Source organism: Brassica napus, chromosome C2 (genome assembly GCF_020379485.1).
Source record: "Brassica napus cultivar Da-Ae chromosome C2, Da-Ae, whole genome shotgun sequence".
Lineage (NCBI taxonomy): Eukaryota > Viridiplantae > Streptophyta > Magnoliopsida > Brassicales > Brassicaceae > Brassica > Brassica napus.
The window spans coordinates 2,043,635-2,064,459 of record NC_063445.1 but is presented as its reverse complement, the minus strand read 5'-3'; the positions used below and the strand labels follow the sequence as shown (position 1 = coordinate 2,064,459).

Here is a 20,825-nt window from a genome sequence, read left to right as displayed (position 1 = left end):
AAAATATTTAAATACCTAAAAATAAAAAAAATTATTTGAAATCTGACCCGATGAACCAAAAAATACCCAAAATTTTATCCGACTACCCAATTGTTTTTTTTTAAATCAAATTTTACCTGAAACCCAAAACTATTGTAAATCCAAACTCAAAACTTAATTATATGTAATGACGGAGACATATTCAAAACACCTAATATACTTAATATACACAAAATATTTCCGACTAGGTCTCGGGTAGGATCCAAACTCAAACAAAGACCCGTCCAAAGGAAATACCTATTAGGTAATTTTCTTTGAACCCTGACCCAAACCAAACCTATGTTTTGAGTCGGTTTTGGTTTGGTCTTTGGTCCAGATTAAATGTTAATGTTTAAGAGAAAATTATATAAAATATACATATAAATCTTAAATAAACTACTCATAGAATATATAATTTTCAAAAATTCTTTTCTTCAAAATAATATAACTAAATAATATAACTTTATATTATAATATAATCTCAAAAACCCGCGATTTCGAAGCGTGGTTCAAAATCCAATATTGTATTATCAACCAAAAGAGAAGCAGAAATTATCTTTTCTTATCCAAAAGGGTGAAAAAGGAAAAATAGAACTAGTGTTTCAGAAAAAAGGAAAAAAGAAAAAAGGAAAAATAGAACTTACGGTTTTACTATTTCTATTAGGCTTCGGAAGAAAAAAAACTATATAAATAAGTTACAATCTCTCCAAAATCTTCTCAGTCCTCACCAACAGCCTAAACCTAAAACTAACTAATCGAAGAATATGGATGAATCAATGAAAAGAAGAAGAGTTTGTTCTGAACGTAGGAATGAGAAGAGTAAGGAGGTGTCGCTGTCGTCTGGGTTATTGTCGTTGCCTGACGAGGTGGCTCTGAACTGCCTGGCTCATGTCTCGAGATTAGACCTGGCGGCCTTAGCCGTAGCCTCCAAGTGTCACCGGTCTCTTGTCGTTTCCCCTCAGCTTTGGGACCTGAGACGTTTTAAGGGTTCCACTGAGCCATCTCTCTATGTATGCTTGCACATCCTTCCTGAACCAAACCCACGTTGGTTCATCCTTAACCCCATGCAACGTCGGTTGAAACCCATTCGGTCGAACCGCTATGAGGAGGCTCAGTCGTTATCCTCCTTCGTGGTGATTGATTGGGGAATCTTTATAATCGGTGGAATCAGAAACGGCGAACCCACTTCTGATGTGTTTTTCCTTGACTGTTTCGAGCACTCATGGAACCGTCTCCAATCTATGTACGTGCCTCGTGCTTCCGCAACGGCATGCCTGATAGGCAAGAAGATATACGTGTTTGGAGGGTGTGGAGATGAAGCTGATTCTTTTAACTGGGTAGAGGTATTCGATCTCGAGACCCAAACTTGGGAGGTGTTGTTTGTGTTTACCCCCAAGATGCCCCTCAATATTGAACATAGTGTGGTGATAGATAAGGAACTGGTTTACGCTGTGGATGATGAGGGTCAAGATTTCTCCTTCTCACCAAGTAAACGTTTATTTTGGACAAGCGGGATGACAGATTCTAAGCCGGGACACAGAAGTGATTGGTGTGTCATTGGTAAACTATTGTTCTGTCGTGGTACTCGCGGTAGAATACTATGGTGTGATCCAGAGGATGGGTTTGATTGGAAGGAAGTCAAGGGGTTGGAAGACTTCCAAGACTCTTTTTGTGGTTCGGTACAACCGTGGGGGTTGGGGAAGACCAAGGTCCAGTATGATATCAACAAACTCTGCACCGACCCCGCTGGGAACATTGTCATATTTTGGAACAATCCTGATAGTTTGGAACTTTGGTCTGCTGTTATTTCCTTGGAGTCATGCAATGGGGGACTCGAGATTAAGGGAAAGATTGAATGGTCCGGTGCTGTCTTCAAACTTGATCCTCTCTCAAAGTCGTCATATAGCGTTAATGTCTTATATTCTGCTTATGTCAATGCCTGAAATTCTCAAATATTAGTTGGAGTGTGATTTATATAACTATTCTGTTAGAAGTTGAATGTCTTGGTTTTTGTTATGGGGTCGAGACAAGTGTAAGAATCATGTGACTACTGGGTTTTTTTTTTTTTTTTTTGAACAAACCATGCATTAATAAGTCAAGAAACAGAGTTTAGTTTGCATAAATGCGACTTACAAGATCCTGTAGGCTTATCTTTGCCAGAGAATCGGCCTCAGTATTAAAGGAACGAGAAATAAAATGAAATGAGATAGATTCAAAGTGTGCACATAGAGCAGAGATGTCATTGAGAACACCCTGGACCTCCAGGCAGCGACCTTGTGTGTTGATACAATCCATGAGAATCTTCGAGTCAGAGCACACGCTCAGGATCTTGAAGTTCCTTGATGCTGCATCGGTGATAGCAGCTATGACCGCAAGTGCTTCAGACATTGGAGCTGAGGCAACATGAGAGCGGTTAGAAGTATTGGACGAGGACCATCCAGATGTGGAGTCTTTGTAGATCCAACCCATGCCCGCACAATGAGTGGAGGCCTGCCAAGACGCATCTACCAAACACACCAGACCAGCAAGAGAGCGACCTGGGTCTCGGTGGGCAATCTTAGCCTGAGGCGGCTTTGTGGGTGGTCTCTTCAAAAGTTGAGCAGCTTGCCAATTACGGGCCTCTCTAAGGGCTAGCGTGACCACCTCCTGCTCTTTCATCACCTAGTTCTCAAAAGTCAATCTGTTTCTGGCCTTCCACAGATACCACACCACCCACAGATAAAAGGGACACACCAGTCCCGAAGGCGGAAGGTTAGTAAGACCTCTACCAAGGTTCAGCAGGGTAGAGGTGTTTGTGGCCAACAGAAACGCTGTCATATCAGTACAAGGTACCAGTTCCCAGGTTCTACGCGCAAAGGGGCATTGAAGGAAGATGTGGCGATCAGTTTCAGGCTCCCCACACCGCTACAAGCCGTGTCTATCATGATACCTCTTGTAGCCAGATTAACCTTTGATGATATTGCACCGCTATGCATCTTCCAAAGGAAAGTCTGTACTTTTGGCATGGTGTCTACCTTCCAGCTGTTGTTGATCCAGTTAAACTGCTGTTCCAGCGGTTGTCGGGGTTGGGAGAGGAGCTTGTAGCCTGATTTCGTTGTGTACTCCCCTGATGTCGTATACAGCCAGACCCGTTCATCTTTTGAAGACAACCAACTTGGAACCAACTCTCGAATCATATCCTCATACTGAGGCAAGGTGGTTCTTATCATTTGGAGGTTCCACTCCTTGGAATGTGGAAGGATTAGATCAGCCACCACTAGTTGTTGTTGGTCAAGAGAAGGAGGGCCCATAGGGGCCATTGGTTCCGAGAGAGAGAGCCACAGGTTCTGCCACACACCAATGTCTTTCCCTGAGCCAATTAACCAGCCAAGCCCCCTCTTAATGACCTCCCTTCCTGCCATAACCCCACGCCACCCATGGGATGCAGCGCCTGGTATCGAAGCCTCCAGGAAAGGCGTATCCTGGCAATACTTCCCCAATAAGATCTGGCTGAGGAGGGAATCAAGATTTGACAGAATTCGCCAAGCTAACTTGCCCAAAAGTGCATCATTAAAACGTTTAATGTCTCGAAATCCTAATCCTCCATCCGCCTTTGCCCTCGTAAGAGTCGTCCAAGACACCTAACTCATCTTTCTCAGTTCCGGTTTCACATCCCACCAAAACCGTGTCAACACCGACTGAATTTGTTTGCAAAGAGATAGCGGCAACTTGAAACATGACATCGCATAAGCCGGCATAGCAGTCAACACAGCTTTGAGAAGGACTTGCTTTCCAGCTCCATTGAGGAATTTGGAAGACCAGCTGTGAGAGCGTTGACGGATACGATCCACTATGTTCGCAAAAATATCTCTTTTCCGGCGTGAGAAGTGCTCTGGGAGTCCTAGGTACTTACCAATGCCACCCTCGGCTTCAATGAGGAGCCGCTCTTTAACTTTGATCCTAATCGCCGCCGGGGTCTTTGCCAAGAAAGTGATGGCAGATTTTTGGAGATTAATCCGCTGACCCGAGGCTGCTTCATACTTCTCCAAGATGGCTAAGAGTGAATCGCAACTCACCGGATCACTTTTATAGAAGAACATAGTATCGTCCGCAAATAAGAGGTGATTGACAGCAGGTGAGTTGCGTGCCACTTTCAGACCCGGAAGAAGCCCATCTTCTTGAGCCTTTCGGCATAGCCCAGACAGAACCTCTGAACACAGTATAAAGAGGTACGGAGAAAGGGGGTCGCCTTGTCGCAATCCCCTACCTGGCACAACACGTTCTCGCGGCTCGCCATTGATCAGAAATGAGTAAGACACTGACCGGACGCATTGCCGTATCCAAACTCTCCATACTTCATGGAAACCAAAGCTCTTCAGAACTTGATCAAGAAAGTCCCACTCGATTCGATCGTAAGCCTTGCTCATGTCCGTCTTTATAGCCATTGAGCAGAACTTCTTTGCTTTAGATGTACGAAGATAATGAAGAACCTCGTGGGTAATAAGAACATTGTCGGAGATCGCCCGTCTTGCCACAAACGCTGACTGCTGGGGTGAGATTAGTGTCGAGAGCAGTGGCTTCATGTGTTTGGACAGAAGTTTTGCCACAATCTTGTAGTGGGTGGAGCAGGGGGCTATCGGCAAGTAGTCAGCCACTTTCCGCGGTCCTTTAATCTTTGGGATTAAACGGACATATGTTTCATTGAAACGCGGGTTAAGCCAGCTCTCCGCAAAGAAACTTTTGATATCTTTGCACACATCCTCTCCAATAATCTCCCAGAAACTCTGGTAAAAACTTGCCGAGAAACCATCCGACCTGGTGCTTTGTCTTTATGAATTGAGAATACTGCTCCTTTTATCTCCAGGTCCGTAGGTATGGCAATCAATAGCTGATTCATCTCCTCTGATACCAGAGGTTGGATGACATCCGAGATGAAGCTGAGATCTCCACGGGGTGAGGAAGTGAAAACCTCCCGATAGAAATCAGCAATACATTTTGCAATACTGTCATCTCCATAAGCTGCTTCACCGGCATCGTTTTCAATCACTGCAAGCTTGTTAACCGCATTTCTTCCTCGGGTAACCGCATGGAAAAAACCAGTATTACAGTCGCCATCTTGCAACCATTGAATGCGGCTGCGTTGTCTCCAATAGCTCTCCTCCTCAGAGTATGCATCGTTGAGTGTAGCTGTCAGCCGGGCAATGAGCTCTGAGTCAGGCAGCAAGGCAGAGAGCGCCTCATCCAGGGCCACTTGTGTAGAGAGAATCAGGTTTTTGCTGTGCAGGTTTTGCTCCTTCGTCCATCTATGATTGCTTGTCTGGTCCGGCATATCTTTGAGAGAACTGATTCCGGATCAATGGCCTTCCAACTCTCCTCCACAAGGGTTTTTATTTCCGGTTTAGAGACTAATCTTCTATCAAACCGGAAGGTTCCTCTTCTTTTCCGCTTGGTACGATCAAAGTAGGTGATAAGCGGTATATGGTCTGATCCCTCAAACCTCAGATATTTGCAATGTGCTGCTGGGAACATCTCAGACCAGGAGCAGTTGGCCATGGCTCTGTCGAGCCTAGAGTGAATGAGGTGATTATACCGTACCCTGCGCCATGAGAGAGAGTTTCCGGAGAAAAGGACGTCCCACAGGCCCGCCTAAGTTACAAAGCTGCGAAAAGCTACAAAAGATCCCTCCCAGCGGGGTGGTCCACCTTCTTTTTCCGAGTTGTCGAGCAGTTCGTTGTAGTCTCCAGTGATTAACCAAGCCTCCTCTCGGGTCTGGGAAATTAGCATTAATTTCTCCCAGAACTCTGCTCTGTCTTCTTTACGGGGAGAGCCGTAAACGAAAGAGACATAAAAAGAGGAGCCTTCCCCAGTAACAAAAGTATCAATGATATTAGGAGAAGAGTCCAAGATATCAATAGTTACATTATCAGTCCAGGAGAGGCAAAGTCCTCCACTTAATCCCACAGGGGCACAGTAAAATGATTAGTGAGATTAGATTTCTCAAACAATTTTAGAACTGTTTCATCTTGATTCTTGGTTTCCATGAGGAACATTATGTCCGGAGAAAACTTGCGGCGCAATTCTCGCAGACGACGAACTGTAGGGCTGCACCCAGAGCCCTGACAGTTCCAGCACATTGCAGCTAAGGAACAAGGCCTTTGGCGGTGTGAAAACCCGCCTTGGCTCTAGTGATCGCCGTGATGGTTGTGGTGGAAGGGGGGGCACCTACACCAGGAGCCTTAGTTCCTTTCTTCGCAGGTTGATTACCTGTTGCAACTTTCCTCTTCGGGGAGTTTTGTACCCTAGTAACACGCCGCCTCTTGACACTCACTCCAGTGGGAGGAGCTAGAGGAGTTCTCTTCTTGGTAGTAGTAGCTCGCTCTGTAGCTATGCGCTTTCCAGCAGCCTTGCTCGCAGCTCTACTGGCAGCGGTGGATCGAGCAACTTGCAACGGGGGTGCAACCGGATTAACATCCACCGGTATCTCACCATCCTCATCAGCATTCCCAACCAGATTGGCATCACCCAACCGTTCAAACACATGTCGGCGATCTTCACTTAGTGATCTGATTGGTGATAGTTGCGGTAAGGAGAGACGGTTCTGTATTGGGCCTCTAGAGCTTGAGGGGATCGAGTTTACTTCATTGGCCCCAGACGGGAGGTTATCCTCTAGATACTGAATTTACACATCTTGTAATCGTCCTGACTCCAGGATCGAAGCTCCACGTTGGATCAGTTGTTCCCTATCAATGGGAATTGAGAGACGACTCATCGCCGAGCCTCGTTCACGCGGTGATATCACCGTTGCAGGGTGTGACTGAAGTGGGGAGTCAATTGGCTCACGCTCAGGACGAGGAGACGGGGTATTAGACACTTGCGAAAGGGCAAGTCTGTTCTCAAGAGATTGTGGGGTCTTTTCTTGTCCAAGAAAAATCATTTATAAACGTTAGAACATGCTTCTTTGTTATAAGTATCTTCAATCTCAAATAAACCCTCAACGTTTTCAATAATATACTCCAAAACCTAAAAATTAATACCAATATCTACATGCAATATAGTTATAAGAACACCCAAAACATGTTGCATTGACGGTCGTTCCTTCCAGTTCACCATGATGCATCTTTGGATGAGTCTGCCATTTGTTTTGCTGCATGCGTTGGATAATCGCTCTCAAGTCGGGGATCGATTATTTCCCCCAAACGATCTAGTCCTAATATCTAAGCTGCTCTGACATAATACTCCCCCTTTCGAACCAGTAAAAAGCTCAAGCAAGATCACACCATACGTAAAAACATCGGTGTTCACTCCCGCATGGCCTACATACATTACACAATTGTCTTCAAGATTTGATCAACGAAATATTAACCAAATTAGTAAAAAAGTTAAGATATTGGTGTACCTGCATATTCAAAAGGCAGGTATGTAGTTGCTACAAATCTCCCATTATCTCCAAAAATAATTCTTTTGGAATCAAGGTAAAGTAATTTTGCATTGTATTGCTGATGAAATAAAAACTTTTAGGTATTAGTTTCAAAGATCATAAAAAATAGAAGAAAAATGTAAGTCATTAACGTCGTCAAGCATAATGTTATGCATGTGGAGTTCTTGATGTATCGGGATTTTCTTGATGGAGTGGAGAAATGCAATAGCTTCTGCTATTCCAATGGCTATCTTAACCCGTGTTTCCCAAGGCAATGCCTCCTAGAGACTGCTACGTTGTCACCAAGTCCTTTTTTTTGGGTCAAAACCGTAATAGATTTAAAGCATACGAATTATGTATTTATTTTAAACAAATGTGAAGTACATAACCTCAAACTCTAGAAATCAATTTAACATCAAATTTCCTACGGACGTAAACGTAAGACTTGCATTTTCCATATAAACTTTATAGATCTGTTTACACCAAAAAATTATAGATCTGATGAAACTATACGTAAATAGCGTTTATTAAAAAAAACTTGAAAATCTTTTAATAAAAACTATATATGAATGTTTTTCTCAAACATAATGTTTAAGAGTACAAATTAAAAAGTATTCCCAAAATTGACAAAATATTGTTCTTTTACTAAAGGCTTTCAAAAAATTGACTAATATTGTTTGGATTCTTTTCTTTTTTTTTTGTCACAAAAATACTTAATTAATTAAAAGGCCCAAAAGAGGTCCAATCCATAGGAGTCCATTACATTAGGGAATTTCTCAGGGCGGCCTTTACCAGAGCATCCGCTTCCTCGTTATCCCTTCTACCAATATAAAAAAAACCGATTGAAACAAATACAGAAGAAAGATCATGAATATCCTTGACGATTTCAAGCAATTCCTTCCTCTGTGTCTTGTTGTTGATTGCTCCAATGAGCGTTAGATTGTCGGAGCACATCCAGAGATTCGATATCCCTTGATTTGCAGCCATGAAAAGACCCTCACGAACCGCTAGCGCCTCAGCGATCAAAGGGGAGTTTACAAAGTTCTGGACCACTGCTCCTTGTCGTTCTGCCGTCTCGGGAGTTCTGCTAAAAGCCCAGGCGAGGCCTGCTCTCTGTCGAGTCGCATCCCACGCAGCATCGGTTTTGCAAACAGAGATTTGGAGTTCCAGTTGAGGTATTGCCATTAACTTATTCACGCAGCATCCCACGCAGCATCGGTTTGGATTCTTTTCAATCTGAAAACGTACCTAATTCAAAAAGGGAAAAGACTGAACCAAATTAATCCTCATCTCTATATAAAATACTAGGGTTGGTAGGGCGGGATATACTTTATTTGTGTATAAATATTGTGATTACTCTCTCTTCACCCTATTTGATGACATGGCGAACTGAAAGGAGAGAAAACACTATTTGAAATATTGTTAGAGGTCCTAGAGCAAAAAAATTGTTTTTTACCCTTTAAAATTTATATGTAGATAATTTTTAAAATATTTTTAAAATTTAATCAATAATATTTTATATATTTGTAATGAAAATAAAAATATATTCATATCAAATAATTTTGGGCCCTTCTCAATTTTATTTATTTTATTTATTATATATATAATATATATATAAATATGTAGATTTATAAAAAAATTGGAGCCCTTAATTATTATTATACAGGGGGACACGAGCTTGGGTCCGGGGCGGTCGCACCGTTTGTCCCCCCCTTGTGAACTGGCCATGGTCCTCCCTGATGTTCTTATTCCCCTTTTATTACTTGTTTGATTTATGTTGTGAGAAATATGTAACGTAAAGGGTAGAGTTCTTTCTTGATAACATAGCGTTAGTGGGAAAATCAACATAACTCTCATTTAACGTAAAAAGAATCATTGTTATCTTCTACAGTAATTTTTATACGCAACGCTCTGTAAATTTGGTAATTGTTTTTGTTTCAATATTGTGTAACGTGTTATGCATGGTCTGTTCCAATGAGTGTTTTTAAAATTAATCATCGTTCATGAAGATATAAGCAGTATTGTTGTGTTTCGATTCTGTGTATTTAAAAAAAACATACTAATTAACATTCAATAAATGAATATATGCTAGACGGCTCACCATTCGTAATGGACCATATATTTGGGTATGACGCATGTATCTCTCTCTCTATATTTTTTTTTACAGAAAACCCATGAAATAACATACAGGACGAAGCCATAAATGAACACATGCCACAAACGTAGCCCATAAATAAATACGGAGGATAAAGCCCAGCATCAAACATTTTCAATGATATGCCGCGTTTTGGACGAAAAAGGACACGTGTCAGCGTCGTAGAAAGCGACTTTCTGATATGACACAACATGAGAGAGATCAACAATTTTTTTATATATATAGATATTATGATGAGTTAATCCGTTTGATGGTTGCCTGTTTATTTGGTTTTAGGTTTTAGACCGTCGCATTTAATATCAATCCACAATAAACCATTGGATGCAAGGTTTAGACCGGTCAGGCCAAGTAATTCTTAACTTAACCATCAACATGTAAAAATCGGTCCTACTTCTACAAGAGCTGCCCCTGAATGGCATGAGGGTTCGTTCCCACAAGAACATCTTTTAATATAGGTTGGCCAAGGGCGAAAATGACTTTAGAGGGTTTGTTTGCCTTTTTTTTTTTTTGAAACTCATGGTTTGTTTGCCTTTTACTCCATGATGATAATGATGGTACCAATAATACTCCTGGAGTCGTAACCAACTAAAATATATTGCATTAATCCAGTAATCCAGTAATCTTATCATTTTCTGGATAAGCAATCACCAATTTCAATAACTTGTGATTCATAACCCTCGCCCAATTATTTTATGTCTCGGAAGTGATGTAATATCTATAGAACATACATCCATTATTTTATGAAAATCGATATTCACGTTATTAGATAATGTAAACAATTTATTTTGATGTAAATTAAATTTGATTAACATCGATTATATTTCACTAACGAAATGATTCAAACTCTTTATAACCAACATTACATGCTTTGTTTTTTTCTGAAAACACACCAACACAAAACACATGCTTTTTGTACTGTTTTGTCAGATCAACTCTTTTGTCAACTACCGCCTTTTCACTATTTAGACCTATTGATTTTCATATGTAACAGTGACCCTAATTCATCAAGGGACTAATTCATCAAGGGATGATAACATAGTGTGCAGTTTAGTTCTTGACCCAGATCTTAAAATGTGGGTCTCATAATTTTATTAAAATCCAGTTATTCCTCCTCTCCTGCAAGAGGTGATTTTGCTTGGGTTTTTATACTATTCGCGGATTTCACTGACACGTTGCGACCCGTGATTAGTTTATTTTTAATATTTTTTTTTTAAATCAAAAAAAAAAATTAAGAACATTTTAGGGTTAATCATGCTCTATTCTTATGATAATGCACTGGTCTAAAAGAGAAATAATCATATACTATTCACACCGAAATATGCTATTTCAGCCACATATTTATAAGAAAATCTATAAGATTTGAAATCAATTATTATATGATATCTGGCAATATTTGTTTCCTTCGAAGCAATGTTTTACATTTCCAAACGCTTCTCCTCTAAATAAGTACTAAGTACCATGAGTACCGCCCACATAATCACTCCGTATAATCATGCGTTTTTCTCACTCACTATCTCTTTCAATCTTTTGTCTCCTCGTCACTATATGGACCGTCCGTTCCGTGCTGATGTTAGGAGTTTTCAAGGCTCCTAAGACAAATGTTGTAGTATAGTGATTGTCGAACCAGTTCTGAGAGATATCAAAGCACTGAAAATGCAAGTACTCACTTAATCTAAGTGCAACCAATGATTTAAATGGGTTTTAAGCTATGACTAAAACTAGAAAGCAATAACAGAATGATACTTTCTTGACTAATGGAAAAGAGAACTCAAGGGCATAGGGATTATACCTTGGGTGATCAAGTATCGAACTAAGGATGGCAAACGATCAATCAAACTATCAACCTTAAGTCTAGACACAATTCTAAGCAAGCTCTATGTCTAGATGAATGCTCATTTGCTAACATATCTCAAACATCAAATATCTTTGGTTGAATAATATGAAAGCAATCATTACTAACAAGTCTATTAGCTATCTTAGCATCTTTAACAACAAATGTCTTTGGCAAAGTATACTAAAAGCCTAGGAGAGTTGTCTCAGACATTTCATCAAACACCTTTCGGGTGGGAAATGCCTATTGATCAACTTTTAAGTGGCCAACTCAGAAGATGCATTAAGAATACTCTACTAGCAAGGAACAAGAATGATCTACACTAAAACATCCTAGAACTAACCTAATCACCCTTAATCTCCCTAACCCATGAATTCAAAAGGTGATTACTCACTAATCTCCATGATTCCTCTTAAACTCATATTGGATTTCAGATTAATCATGTAGAGAAATAGATAAGAAATCAACAAGAATACAAGAACATAACAATCAAAAATCCAAGAGATGAACTTCTCTAGAGAGTTTTTGTGTATTTTTCAATAGATCCAAGATAGTCTGCCTGGTGGCTACAAAAGATGTTTAAAACATAGGTTTTTCCAAGTGCAAAACGTCCAAAATAAATTGCAAAAAGGTCCTCGAGAAATCATGATTTTCGGCAGCAAAATAACGCGGAGCGACTTGCAGGCGTCGCTCCGGAAGGTCGCTCCAGGGCCGATTTTTGGTGTCTCCGGGCGAGAGGTCCCGAGCGACTTTGGTGTGTCGCTCCAACGGGTCACTCTGGATCGGGAGCGACCTTGGTAGGTCGCTCTGAGAGGTCGCTCCAGGGTCATCTAAGACTGTTCGGAGTAACGAGAACGCGAGCGACTTCATGGCGTCGCTTTAGGAAGGTCGCTCTGAGAAGTGGGACACAGCGACTTCGTGATGTCGCTCCGGGAGGTCGCTCTGGGCAAGTCGGTTCACGGGGTGAGTATGGCGAGCAACTTCACGGGGTCGCTCCAGCTAGGTCGCTCTGAGAGGTGCTTTGGAGCGACCTCATGACGTCACTGCGGAACCTCGCTCCCCTGCTCTGCTCGTCCAATGATCGCTTTAAACACTTCTTTTGAGCTCCAAATGCACCCAAATGCCTCCAAGAACTCCATGTGGTACTCCAATACCTGATAAAGACTCATGTATGCAAAATGCAACCTAAACATGGCTAAATCTTAGTCTATATGATCAAAATGCACATGGGTGAATGGATAAAACAATGTAAATATGCAAGATATCAACTCCCCCAAACTTATTCTTTTACTTGTCCTCAAGTGAACTTTCTAGAACTCATAGGGAGAGAGGTTTGAAGGTGGGAACTCATAGCTAAAAGAAACACACAAAGCACTCAAATCAACATTAAAATTCAGCATTAGTACACCCTCTCTTATTATACTCTTGCTTCTCTAGGCCTATCTTAACTCTTTTCATCCCTACACTCATCATCATGCATTCACACACACAAATCAGCCAACTCTCAAGTTCATTAAGCATAGCATCAAGTGAATTCTTGCAAATGGTCAATTGGTCCAAATCATTTGGTTGAGTAAGGGAAGGCTTTTATTCAAGTGATTCAAGAGGTTCAAAACATATGATCTTTAAGGTGGTTTACTCTCGAAACAAGTAGACTTGACATTGCACATAATATATCTAAGAAAGGGATCAACTCATGCATACAATGCTCAATCTCCATTGTTCTACCCTTTTCCCAAACATACAATTACACAATCATTCCCAAATGTCAAACCCAACTCACATCTCTCACCAAAAGATCCTAAGAACATTAACTCCTTCTCTTTGAAATCTACAAGGGATTTTTCACAACCTCAAAACATTACTTAGCTCCTAACAACTTTGCTAGCCCCATTTTTCTTTCTTTTTCTTTTCTTTTCATATATATAATATATATATATTTTTTTTTTTTTAAATGGGGGCCAAGACTTTTCATAACTTGAGCTAGAGGTTTTTCTACTTATCCCAATAAGACAATTCACTTAAACACAAAGAGTCATTTCTTTTCCTTTTTCATTGCTCCCAAATCATAATCACAACTCTCACCCCCCACCTATAGCTAGACAATAGAGTGCCCAATCTAGCAAGAATGAAGATCAAGCATTGTCGTTCCCGATACTCTCAACATTATGCACATGTAAGACTTTCCGAAGAAGACCTCACTCATCAAACAATGAAAGCTTAAAAGGAGGGAAAGGTTTTGGGAGTGGTCTACCACTAGAGTTTGTCAAAATAAGATTGGCATAAAGGATGTGACAACTCAAGTGTGTATAGCCATGACTCAGTACACAAGGGACCATGAGCAAGAAGCATTAAGTTCGTTCAGTTCAAATAAGGTTGTAGTTGGCTTCAAAGACTGAGTTTCAGCAATCAACAAGTTTCAGGAAGAGTCTTCAAGGCTCGAAGCATACAAGTGTTTTTGAGAGGTGCATAAGCTACTCAGGTGCAAACTAATGTTCTTTACAAGGCATTTCAAATCATTGCTCCCAATGCAAGTAAATGCAACCTATATGCTCTAGTCTCCTAGAAATGCAAATGATGCAAACTAAATGAATTTTTTTTTATGCAAATATATATGTATAATGCAATGCATGAGACTCAAAATCATCAAAGCAAACGTGATCAAATACTTGGTACCTCCCCCAAACTTAAATGACACAGTCTCTGTGTTGTCAAGGAGAGAGAGATACCCAAAAAGAGAAAACTAATATGCAAAAACGAAATGGTATATACAAGGGAAAGTAGTGGGTTACCTTCTATGGAGAATGAGTAGAGGGAGATGCTCCCTCCTCGTCGTCCTCAGGTGGTAACTCTTCAAGGTGCTCATCAGTAAGAGTGCCCATCTCTTCAATGTAGAAGGCTTGCCCGAACACAGTTGGTTTCTTCATTTTCTCCTTGATGTCAAAGTGGAGAACATGCCCTTTACCCAAATGGAGATCAATCGTGCCCTCTTTCACCTTAACAATTGCTCCTGCTGTAGCTAAGAATGGCCTTCCAAGAATCAATGGGTCTTGAGCCTCCTCACCCATCTCAAGCACCACAAAATCTGTAGGTATCTCATACCTTCCAATCTTCACAGGTAGGTCCTCTAAGATGCCCACAGGGTACTTCACTGAACGATCAGCTAACACCAGAGAGAGTTTACACTTCTTGTACTGAGTGAATCCAAGCTTCTTTGCAACAGACAAAGGCATCACGCTGACACTAGCTCCCAAATCGCAGAGACATTTCTCAAATACCATAGGTCCAAGAGCACAAGGTAGTGTAAAGCATCCTGGATCCTCTAACTTCTCTGGAACATCAAGCCTTTGGATGATGGCACTGCACTCATGGGTAAGAATCATCATGCTTTCCATTTCCTTCTTCTTTGCAGCTACAACATCTTTCAGGAACTTGTTGTATTGAGGAATCAACATGAAAGCATCGATGATGGGCATTGCAACCTGAGCTTCACTCATTTGCTTGTCAAACAAAGCCTTGTACTTCTCTAGCAGCTGCCTCTTGAATCTACCAGGGAATGGTAGTTTGGGTTCATAGGGAGGAGGAACAAAAGAATTCTCACTTGCTGGAGCAAGAACTTCACCATCCTTCACTGTTTTCTTCTCTTCCCCAACCTTTCCTTTACCCTTGGCTTCCACAATCTTCTCCAAGATTTCATCATTGATTTTCTCATCAACAATCACCACTTCATCATCTAAGTTGATGGCCACCTCCTCACCTAGTTTCTCAGCATCCCTGGTGAGGGTTGTAGGAGGTAACTGCTTACCACTCCTAAGGGTGATAGCTTTGGCCTCCTTGGGGTTTTGGTCAGATTTTCCAGGTAGAGATCCTTGCTGGCGAGTCTGGTGAGTGTTCATGGAAGCAAACTGATTCTCTAAATTCTTGACTGTAGAAGCAAGATGTGAGAACTTGTTGTTGAGCTCATTGTAGCTCCCATCAATCTTGGAATGAAGGTTTTTCAACTCATATCCAACATGCTTCTCACTTCTAGTCTGAGACTCCAAGATTTGTTTCAGCAGGGTGTCAGTGCTGCTCTCTTGAGGAGCAGAGGAACCAGATGAGGGGTTTTGCTGAGGTTGATAGCTGCCTTGCTGGTTGTTTCGAGGCGGATAACCACTCTGTTGGTTGTTGGGATAGGATTTCTGTTGGTAGTTGTTGTACTGAAAGTTGGGCTCTTTTTTGTACCAGCTACCATTGTTGTTGATGAAACACAGCTCTTCCTGACCTTCCAAACCCTCAACCTCATGGACAACAGGTGGTGTCTCTTGGCTTGGGTTACCAACAAAGTGCAGCTGCTCTTGTGTGGCTTTATCAGCAAGGAGGATGTCTATCTTATCCTGTAGAGCTTTCAACTCTTTCCTCGTCTGCTTATCATCTGTTCGACTGCTTCTGTCGTGGTCTCCACTGTAGACTGCATCACTCTTTACCATGTTGTCAACCAGCTCCTCTGCATCTTCCTCAGTTCTCCCCAAGAAGAACCCATTGCTAGCTGTATCCAGTCTGGCCCTGTACTTAGGAAGAGCACCACGGTAGAATGTGCTCAGCAAGCTCTCCTTAGAGAACCATGGTGTGGGCATTGAGCTTGGTAGCCCTTGAATCTCTCCCAGGCTTCACTGAATCCTTCCAAGTTCTTCTGTTGGAAACTGGAAATCTCATTTCTCAGCTTAGCAGTTCTTGAGGATGAGAAGAATTTCTCCAAGAATGCTCTCTTGCACTCATCCCAAGTGGTGATAGAGTCGCTGGGTAGAGACTTCTCCCACTGACGTGCCTTATCCCCCAAAGAGAAAGGGAATAGCTTGAGCTTGAAAGCATCTTCGGACACACCATTGGTTTTTGACAACCCGCAGTAGCTGTCGAACCTGTCCAAGTGATCAAATGGGTCCTCCAGAGCCAAGCCATGATACTTGTTGTTCTCGATCACGTTGAGGAGTCCTGACTTGACCTCAAAGTTGTTGGCTGCCACAGCTGGTGCTCGGATTCCGAATCTATGACCATGTATGTTGGGGCGGTCGTAAGTGCCAATGGGTCGAGCTGCCCGCGGTTGGTGTTCTGCCCCTTGCGGTGGATCTGCCATATCAATATCCAAGTGGGCCTGGTGTTCTTCTTCTCTTCTAGCTCTAGCACACTCCCTCTCAAAAGCTCTGATGTCTGCTACTATTGGAACTAGGTTTGATGGACCCCTGCTCCTCAAGTTCATACACCTGAAAGTGAAAGGTAAGTGAAGAAGAAGAATCAGTAACAAAACAAAATTAAAATGACTTAGTCTCAAGCAAGTGACTAAATCTCAATGTTTAAATCTACTCAGAATTTGGCAACGGCGCCAATTTGATGTTAGGAGTTTTCAAGGCTCCTAAGACAAATGTTGTAGTATAGTGATTGTCGAACCAGTTCTGAGGGATATCAAAGCACTGAGAATGCAAGTACTCACTTAATCTAAGTGCAACCAATGATTTAAATGGGTTTTAAGCTATGACTAAAACTAGAAAGCAATAACAGAATGATACTTTCTTGACTAATGGAAAAGAGAACTCATGGGCATAGGGATTAGACCTTGGGTGATCAAGTATCGAACTAAGGATGGCAAACGATCAATCAAACTATCAACCTTAAGCCTAGACACAATTCTAAGCAAGCTCTATGTCTAGATGAATGCTCATTTGCTAACATATCTCAAACATCAAATGTCTTTGGTTGAATAATATGAAAGCAATCATTACTAACAAGTCTATTAGCTATCTTAGCATCTTTAACAACAAATGTCTTTGGCAAAGTATACTAAAAGCCTAGGAGAGTTGTCTCAGGCATTTCATCAAACACCTTTCGGGTGGGAAATGCCTATTGATCAACTTTTGAGTGGCCAACTCAGAAGATGCATTAAGAATACTCTACTAGCAAGGAACAAGAATGATCTACACTAAAACATCCTAGAACTAACCTAATCACCCTTAATCTCCCTAACCCATGAATTCAAAAGGTGATTACTCACTAATCTCCATGATTCCTCTTAAACCCATATTGGATTTCAGATTAATCATGTAGAGAAATAGATAAGAAATCAACAAGAACACAAGAACATAACAATCAAAAATCCAAGAGATGAACTTCTCTAGAGAGTTTTTGTGTATTTTTCAATAGATCCAAGATAGTCTGTCTGGTGGCTACAAAAGATGTTTAAAACATAGGTTTTTCCAAGTGCAAAACGTCCAAAATAAATTGCAAAAAGGTCCTCGAGAAATCATGATTTTCGGCAGCAAAATAACGCGGAGCGACTTGCAGGCGTCGCTCCGGAAGGTCGCTCCAGGGCCGATTTTTGGTGTCTCCGGGCGAGAGGTCCTGAGCGACTTTGGTGTGTCGCTCCAACGGGTCACTCTGGATCGGGAGCGACCTTGGTAGGTCGCTCTGAGAGGTCGCTCCAGGGTCATCTAAAACTGTTCGGAGTAACGAGAACGCGAGCGACTTCATGGCGTCGCTTTAGGAAGGTCGCTCTGAGAAGTGGGACACAGCGACTTCGTGATGTCACTCCGGGAGGTCGCTCTGGGCAAGTCGCTTCACGGGGTGAGTATGGCGAGCGACTTCACGGGGTCGCTCCAGCTAGGTCGCTCTGAGAGGTGCTTTGGAGCGACCTCATGACGTCGCTGCGGAACCTCGCTCCCCTGCTCTGCTCGTCCAATGATCGCTTTAAACACTTCTTTTGAGCTCCAAATGCACCCAAATGCCTCCAAGAACTCCATGTGGTACTCCAATACCTGATAAAGACTCATGTATGCAAAATGTGCAACCTAAACATGGCTAAATCTTAGTCTATATGATCAAAATGCACATGGGTGAATGGATAAAACAATGTAAATATGCAAGATATCACGTGCCACCACAACCACCGGTACGATGCGACCAAACCGGCTGCACCGTCTCGAGCGCCTACGGCACGTGGCCTGACCGGAAAACCTGCAAGGCGGCTAACATCACATACCCGACGACGGAGGAGGAGCTTTGTAAAGCCGTGGCTTATGCATCTGAGCACAATCTCAAGGTCAAAACCGTTACCAAGTTCTCTCACACCATACCGAAACTCGCTTGCCCTTCCGGTTCAGACGCAAGGCTAATCAGCACGTCAAAATACAACTCGGTCATCGAAATCGAACCGGACCGGTTAACGGTTACGGCTGACTCGGGAGTTTCGTTGAGAGAGCTGATCGATAAAGTGGAAGCAGCTGGGTTTAGCATTGGAACGTCACCGTATTGGGAAGGAGTGAGTATTGGTGGGCTTATTAGTACTGGATCCCACGGAAGCTCGTGGTCGGGACGAGGCGGTTCGGTTCACGATCATGTTGTCGGGATCAGCCTTGTGGTTCCAGCGAATTCATCTGAACGTTACGCTAAAGTTATTAGACTTGAAGAAGGAAGAGACGATAAGCTTCTTAACGCCGTTAAAGTGTCATTGGGTGTTTTAGGAGTAATCTCAAAGGTATTACTCCCAACGTTATTAAATAGATACGTTTTTTTAATAAAAAATGGGTTTCAAATTATATAACGTTTTTAACGTGAAATATTAATTTTTATACTAAATAATTCTTCATATTACACAGTTTATTTTTTATTTGTTGAATTTTGATTAAATAGATGATTAATAATATTTTTTATTAAGAAAATACGCAAAACTAAATGTTTTATTAATTTGTTATGGGTTATATTGACTCCATAGCTTGCACAATTCAGAACGTAATGGTAATAAATTTGCAAGTGGTGTTTGGACTCGGTTTTTTTGTCATAGTTTATGTTGATTATATTTCATCGAGTTGGTTTTCGGGGTTCGGAATGCTGATAAGACAATACAGCTTTGTTTTAGAAAAAAAAATTTATTGCTAAAACTTCATCTATTAAAAAAGTTGAGCAAGTATAAGTTAAAACCGTTAACTATTCTTTGTGTTTATACAAATCATTTATTAGGTTTGAATATCATTATGTAGGTGAAGCTTTCGATAGAGAAAGCATTCAAGAGAAGTATCACGTATAACTTCACATCTGACGTAGCTCTTGAAGACATTTTCATGGATCATGGCAAGAAATTCGAGTTCGGAGACATAACTTGGTATCCTTCTAGAAAAACCGCGGTTTACCGTTACGATGTACGTTCACCGGTCAACGTCTCCGGCAACGGAGTCAACGATTTCATTGGTTTTCAGTCCAACCCTATCTTGATCTCTAAAGGGGTTCGAGCATTAGGTTAGTTTCATTTTTTCTTTCTGTAGACATCATTACCATATCCGGTTTATTCCGGTTTAGATGGTTTTTTTTTTTGAAAAAGGGCTTCTAAAATTTTAAAATGTTGCAGAGAAGTCACTTGAAGCTAGTAAAAGCGAGAGTGGGAAGTGTACGACGGCTGATACTACGTTGGCTTACAAGAAATTAACTGGGAACGGTTTAAAGAACAATGGTTTACTCTTTACCGGGTATCCGGTTATCGGTAACCAAGGAAAGATTCAGACATCAGGGTCTTGTCTTTACTCATCCTCCCTTAGAATTGATGTCTCATGCTCTTGGGATCCGAGATACAATGGTCTGTTCTTCTACGAGACAACTGCTATATTCCCATTACCTCGGTTTAGAGACTTTATCCTCGACGTGAAGAAGCTACGAGACATGAAACCAGAAAGACTGTGCGGCATCGACATCTACAATGGTATCCTCATACGTTTCATCAAGGGCTCAAAGGCTTATCTCGGCCAGGGAGAGGACTCTGTGGTCATTGACTTTAACTATTACCGAGCTGACGATGTGTTGACCCCGAGGTTAAACCAAGATGTGATGGAGGAGATGGAGCAGATGGCGTTTTCCAAATACGGGGCAAAGCCGCATTGGGGGAAGAATAGGAAAGTGGGTTTCTTTGGCGTGAAGCAAAAGTATGGACCTAACTTTGACAAGTTCTTGGAAGTGAAGAACAAGTTAGATCCTAAGATGATGTTTTCTAGTGAATGGTCAGATGAGATTCTTTTTGGGAGAGAAGGTTTGAAGTATGATGGATGTGCGCTTGAAGGGAACTGTGTGTGTTCAGAAGACAGGCATTGTAGCCCTTCTAATGGTTACTTTTGTAGACAAGGTCTTGTTTACACACAAGCTAGGGTTTGCAGATTCTCCTCAGCTAAAGTTTCAATGGCTTAATTAAAAACTTGTTGTTTCCGGTGATTAAAAGATAATAAGAATAAAAATTCATTTTCATTATGAATGTGCAGCAAAGAATTTTTTTAATCTAACTTATATTTAAAAATAAATTTTATTAAATATTATAGATTTTACTATTTTCTTACTAATATTTAATATATATTTGATATATATTAAATCAATTTGTATAAAACTAATAAAAATGATATAAAATTATATAATTATCA

The 20,825-nt window shown here is 41.3% G+C and overlaps 2 protein-coding genes and 1 non-coding gene across 3 annotated transcripts; all 3 read left to right on the top strand.

Annotated features, from left to right (window-relative positions):
- The first annotated feature begins 558 nt into the window (after nucleotides 1-558).
- Nucleotides 559-2,071, top strand: LOC106387067 (F-box/kelch-repeat protein At4g39560-like). Its single transcript, XM_013826882.3, has one exon. The coding sequence runs from the start codon at nucleotides 783-785 to the stop codon at nucleotides 1,959-1,961; it is 1,179 nt and encodes a 392-aa protein (XP_013682336.2). The 5' UTR covers nucleotides 559-782; the 3' UTR covers nucleotides 1,962-2,071.
- A 13,927-nt stretch (nucleotides 2,072-15,998) lies between these two features.
- Nucleotides 15,999-16,105, top strand: LOC125582661. The gene has a single exon (XR_007320117.1). It is a non-coding gene; the product is annotated as a small nucleolar RNA R71 (small nucleolar RNA).
- A 1,273-nt stretch (nucleotides 16,106-17,378) lies between these two features.
- Nucleotides 17,379-20,655, top strand: LOC106383023 (L-gulonolactone oxidase 3-like). The gene is made up of 3 exons (XM_048746817.1): nucleotides 17,379-18,904; nucleotides 19,407-19,662; nucleotides 19,772-20,655. The coding sequence occupies exons 1-3, from the start codon at nucleotides 18,245-18,247 to the stop codon at nucleotides 20,596-20,598; spliced, it is 1,743 nt and encodes a 580-aa protein (XP_048602774.1). The 5' UTR covers nucleotides 17,379-18,244; the 3' UTR covers nucleotides 20,599-20,655.
- The last annotated feature ends 170 nt before the right edge of the window (nucleotides 20,656-20,825 follow it).

What these genes read in the sequence shown, in the direction of transcription:
- LOC106387067 (XM_013826882.3), top strand. Translation starts at nt 783, where the DNA reads ATGGATGAATCAATGAAAAGAAGAAGAGTTTGTTCTGAACGTAGGAAT.
- LOC106383023 (XM_048746817.1), top strand. Translation starts at nt 18,245, where the DNA reads ATGATCAAAATGCACATGGGTGAATGGATAAAACAATGTAAATATGCA. An exon ending in TTTTAGGAGTAATCTCAAAG is followed by an intron (nt 18,905 to 19,406) that starts GTATTACTCCCA and finishes ATCATTATGTAG; the next exon opens with GTGAAGCTTTCGATAGAGAA. An exon ending in TAAAGGGGTTCGAGCATTAG is followed by an intron (nt 19,663 to 19,771) that starts GTTAGTTTCATT and finishes AAAATGTTGCAG; the next exon opens with AGAAGTCACTTGAAGCTAGT.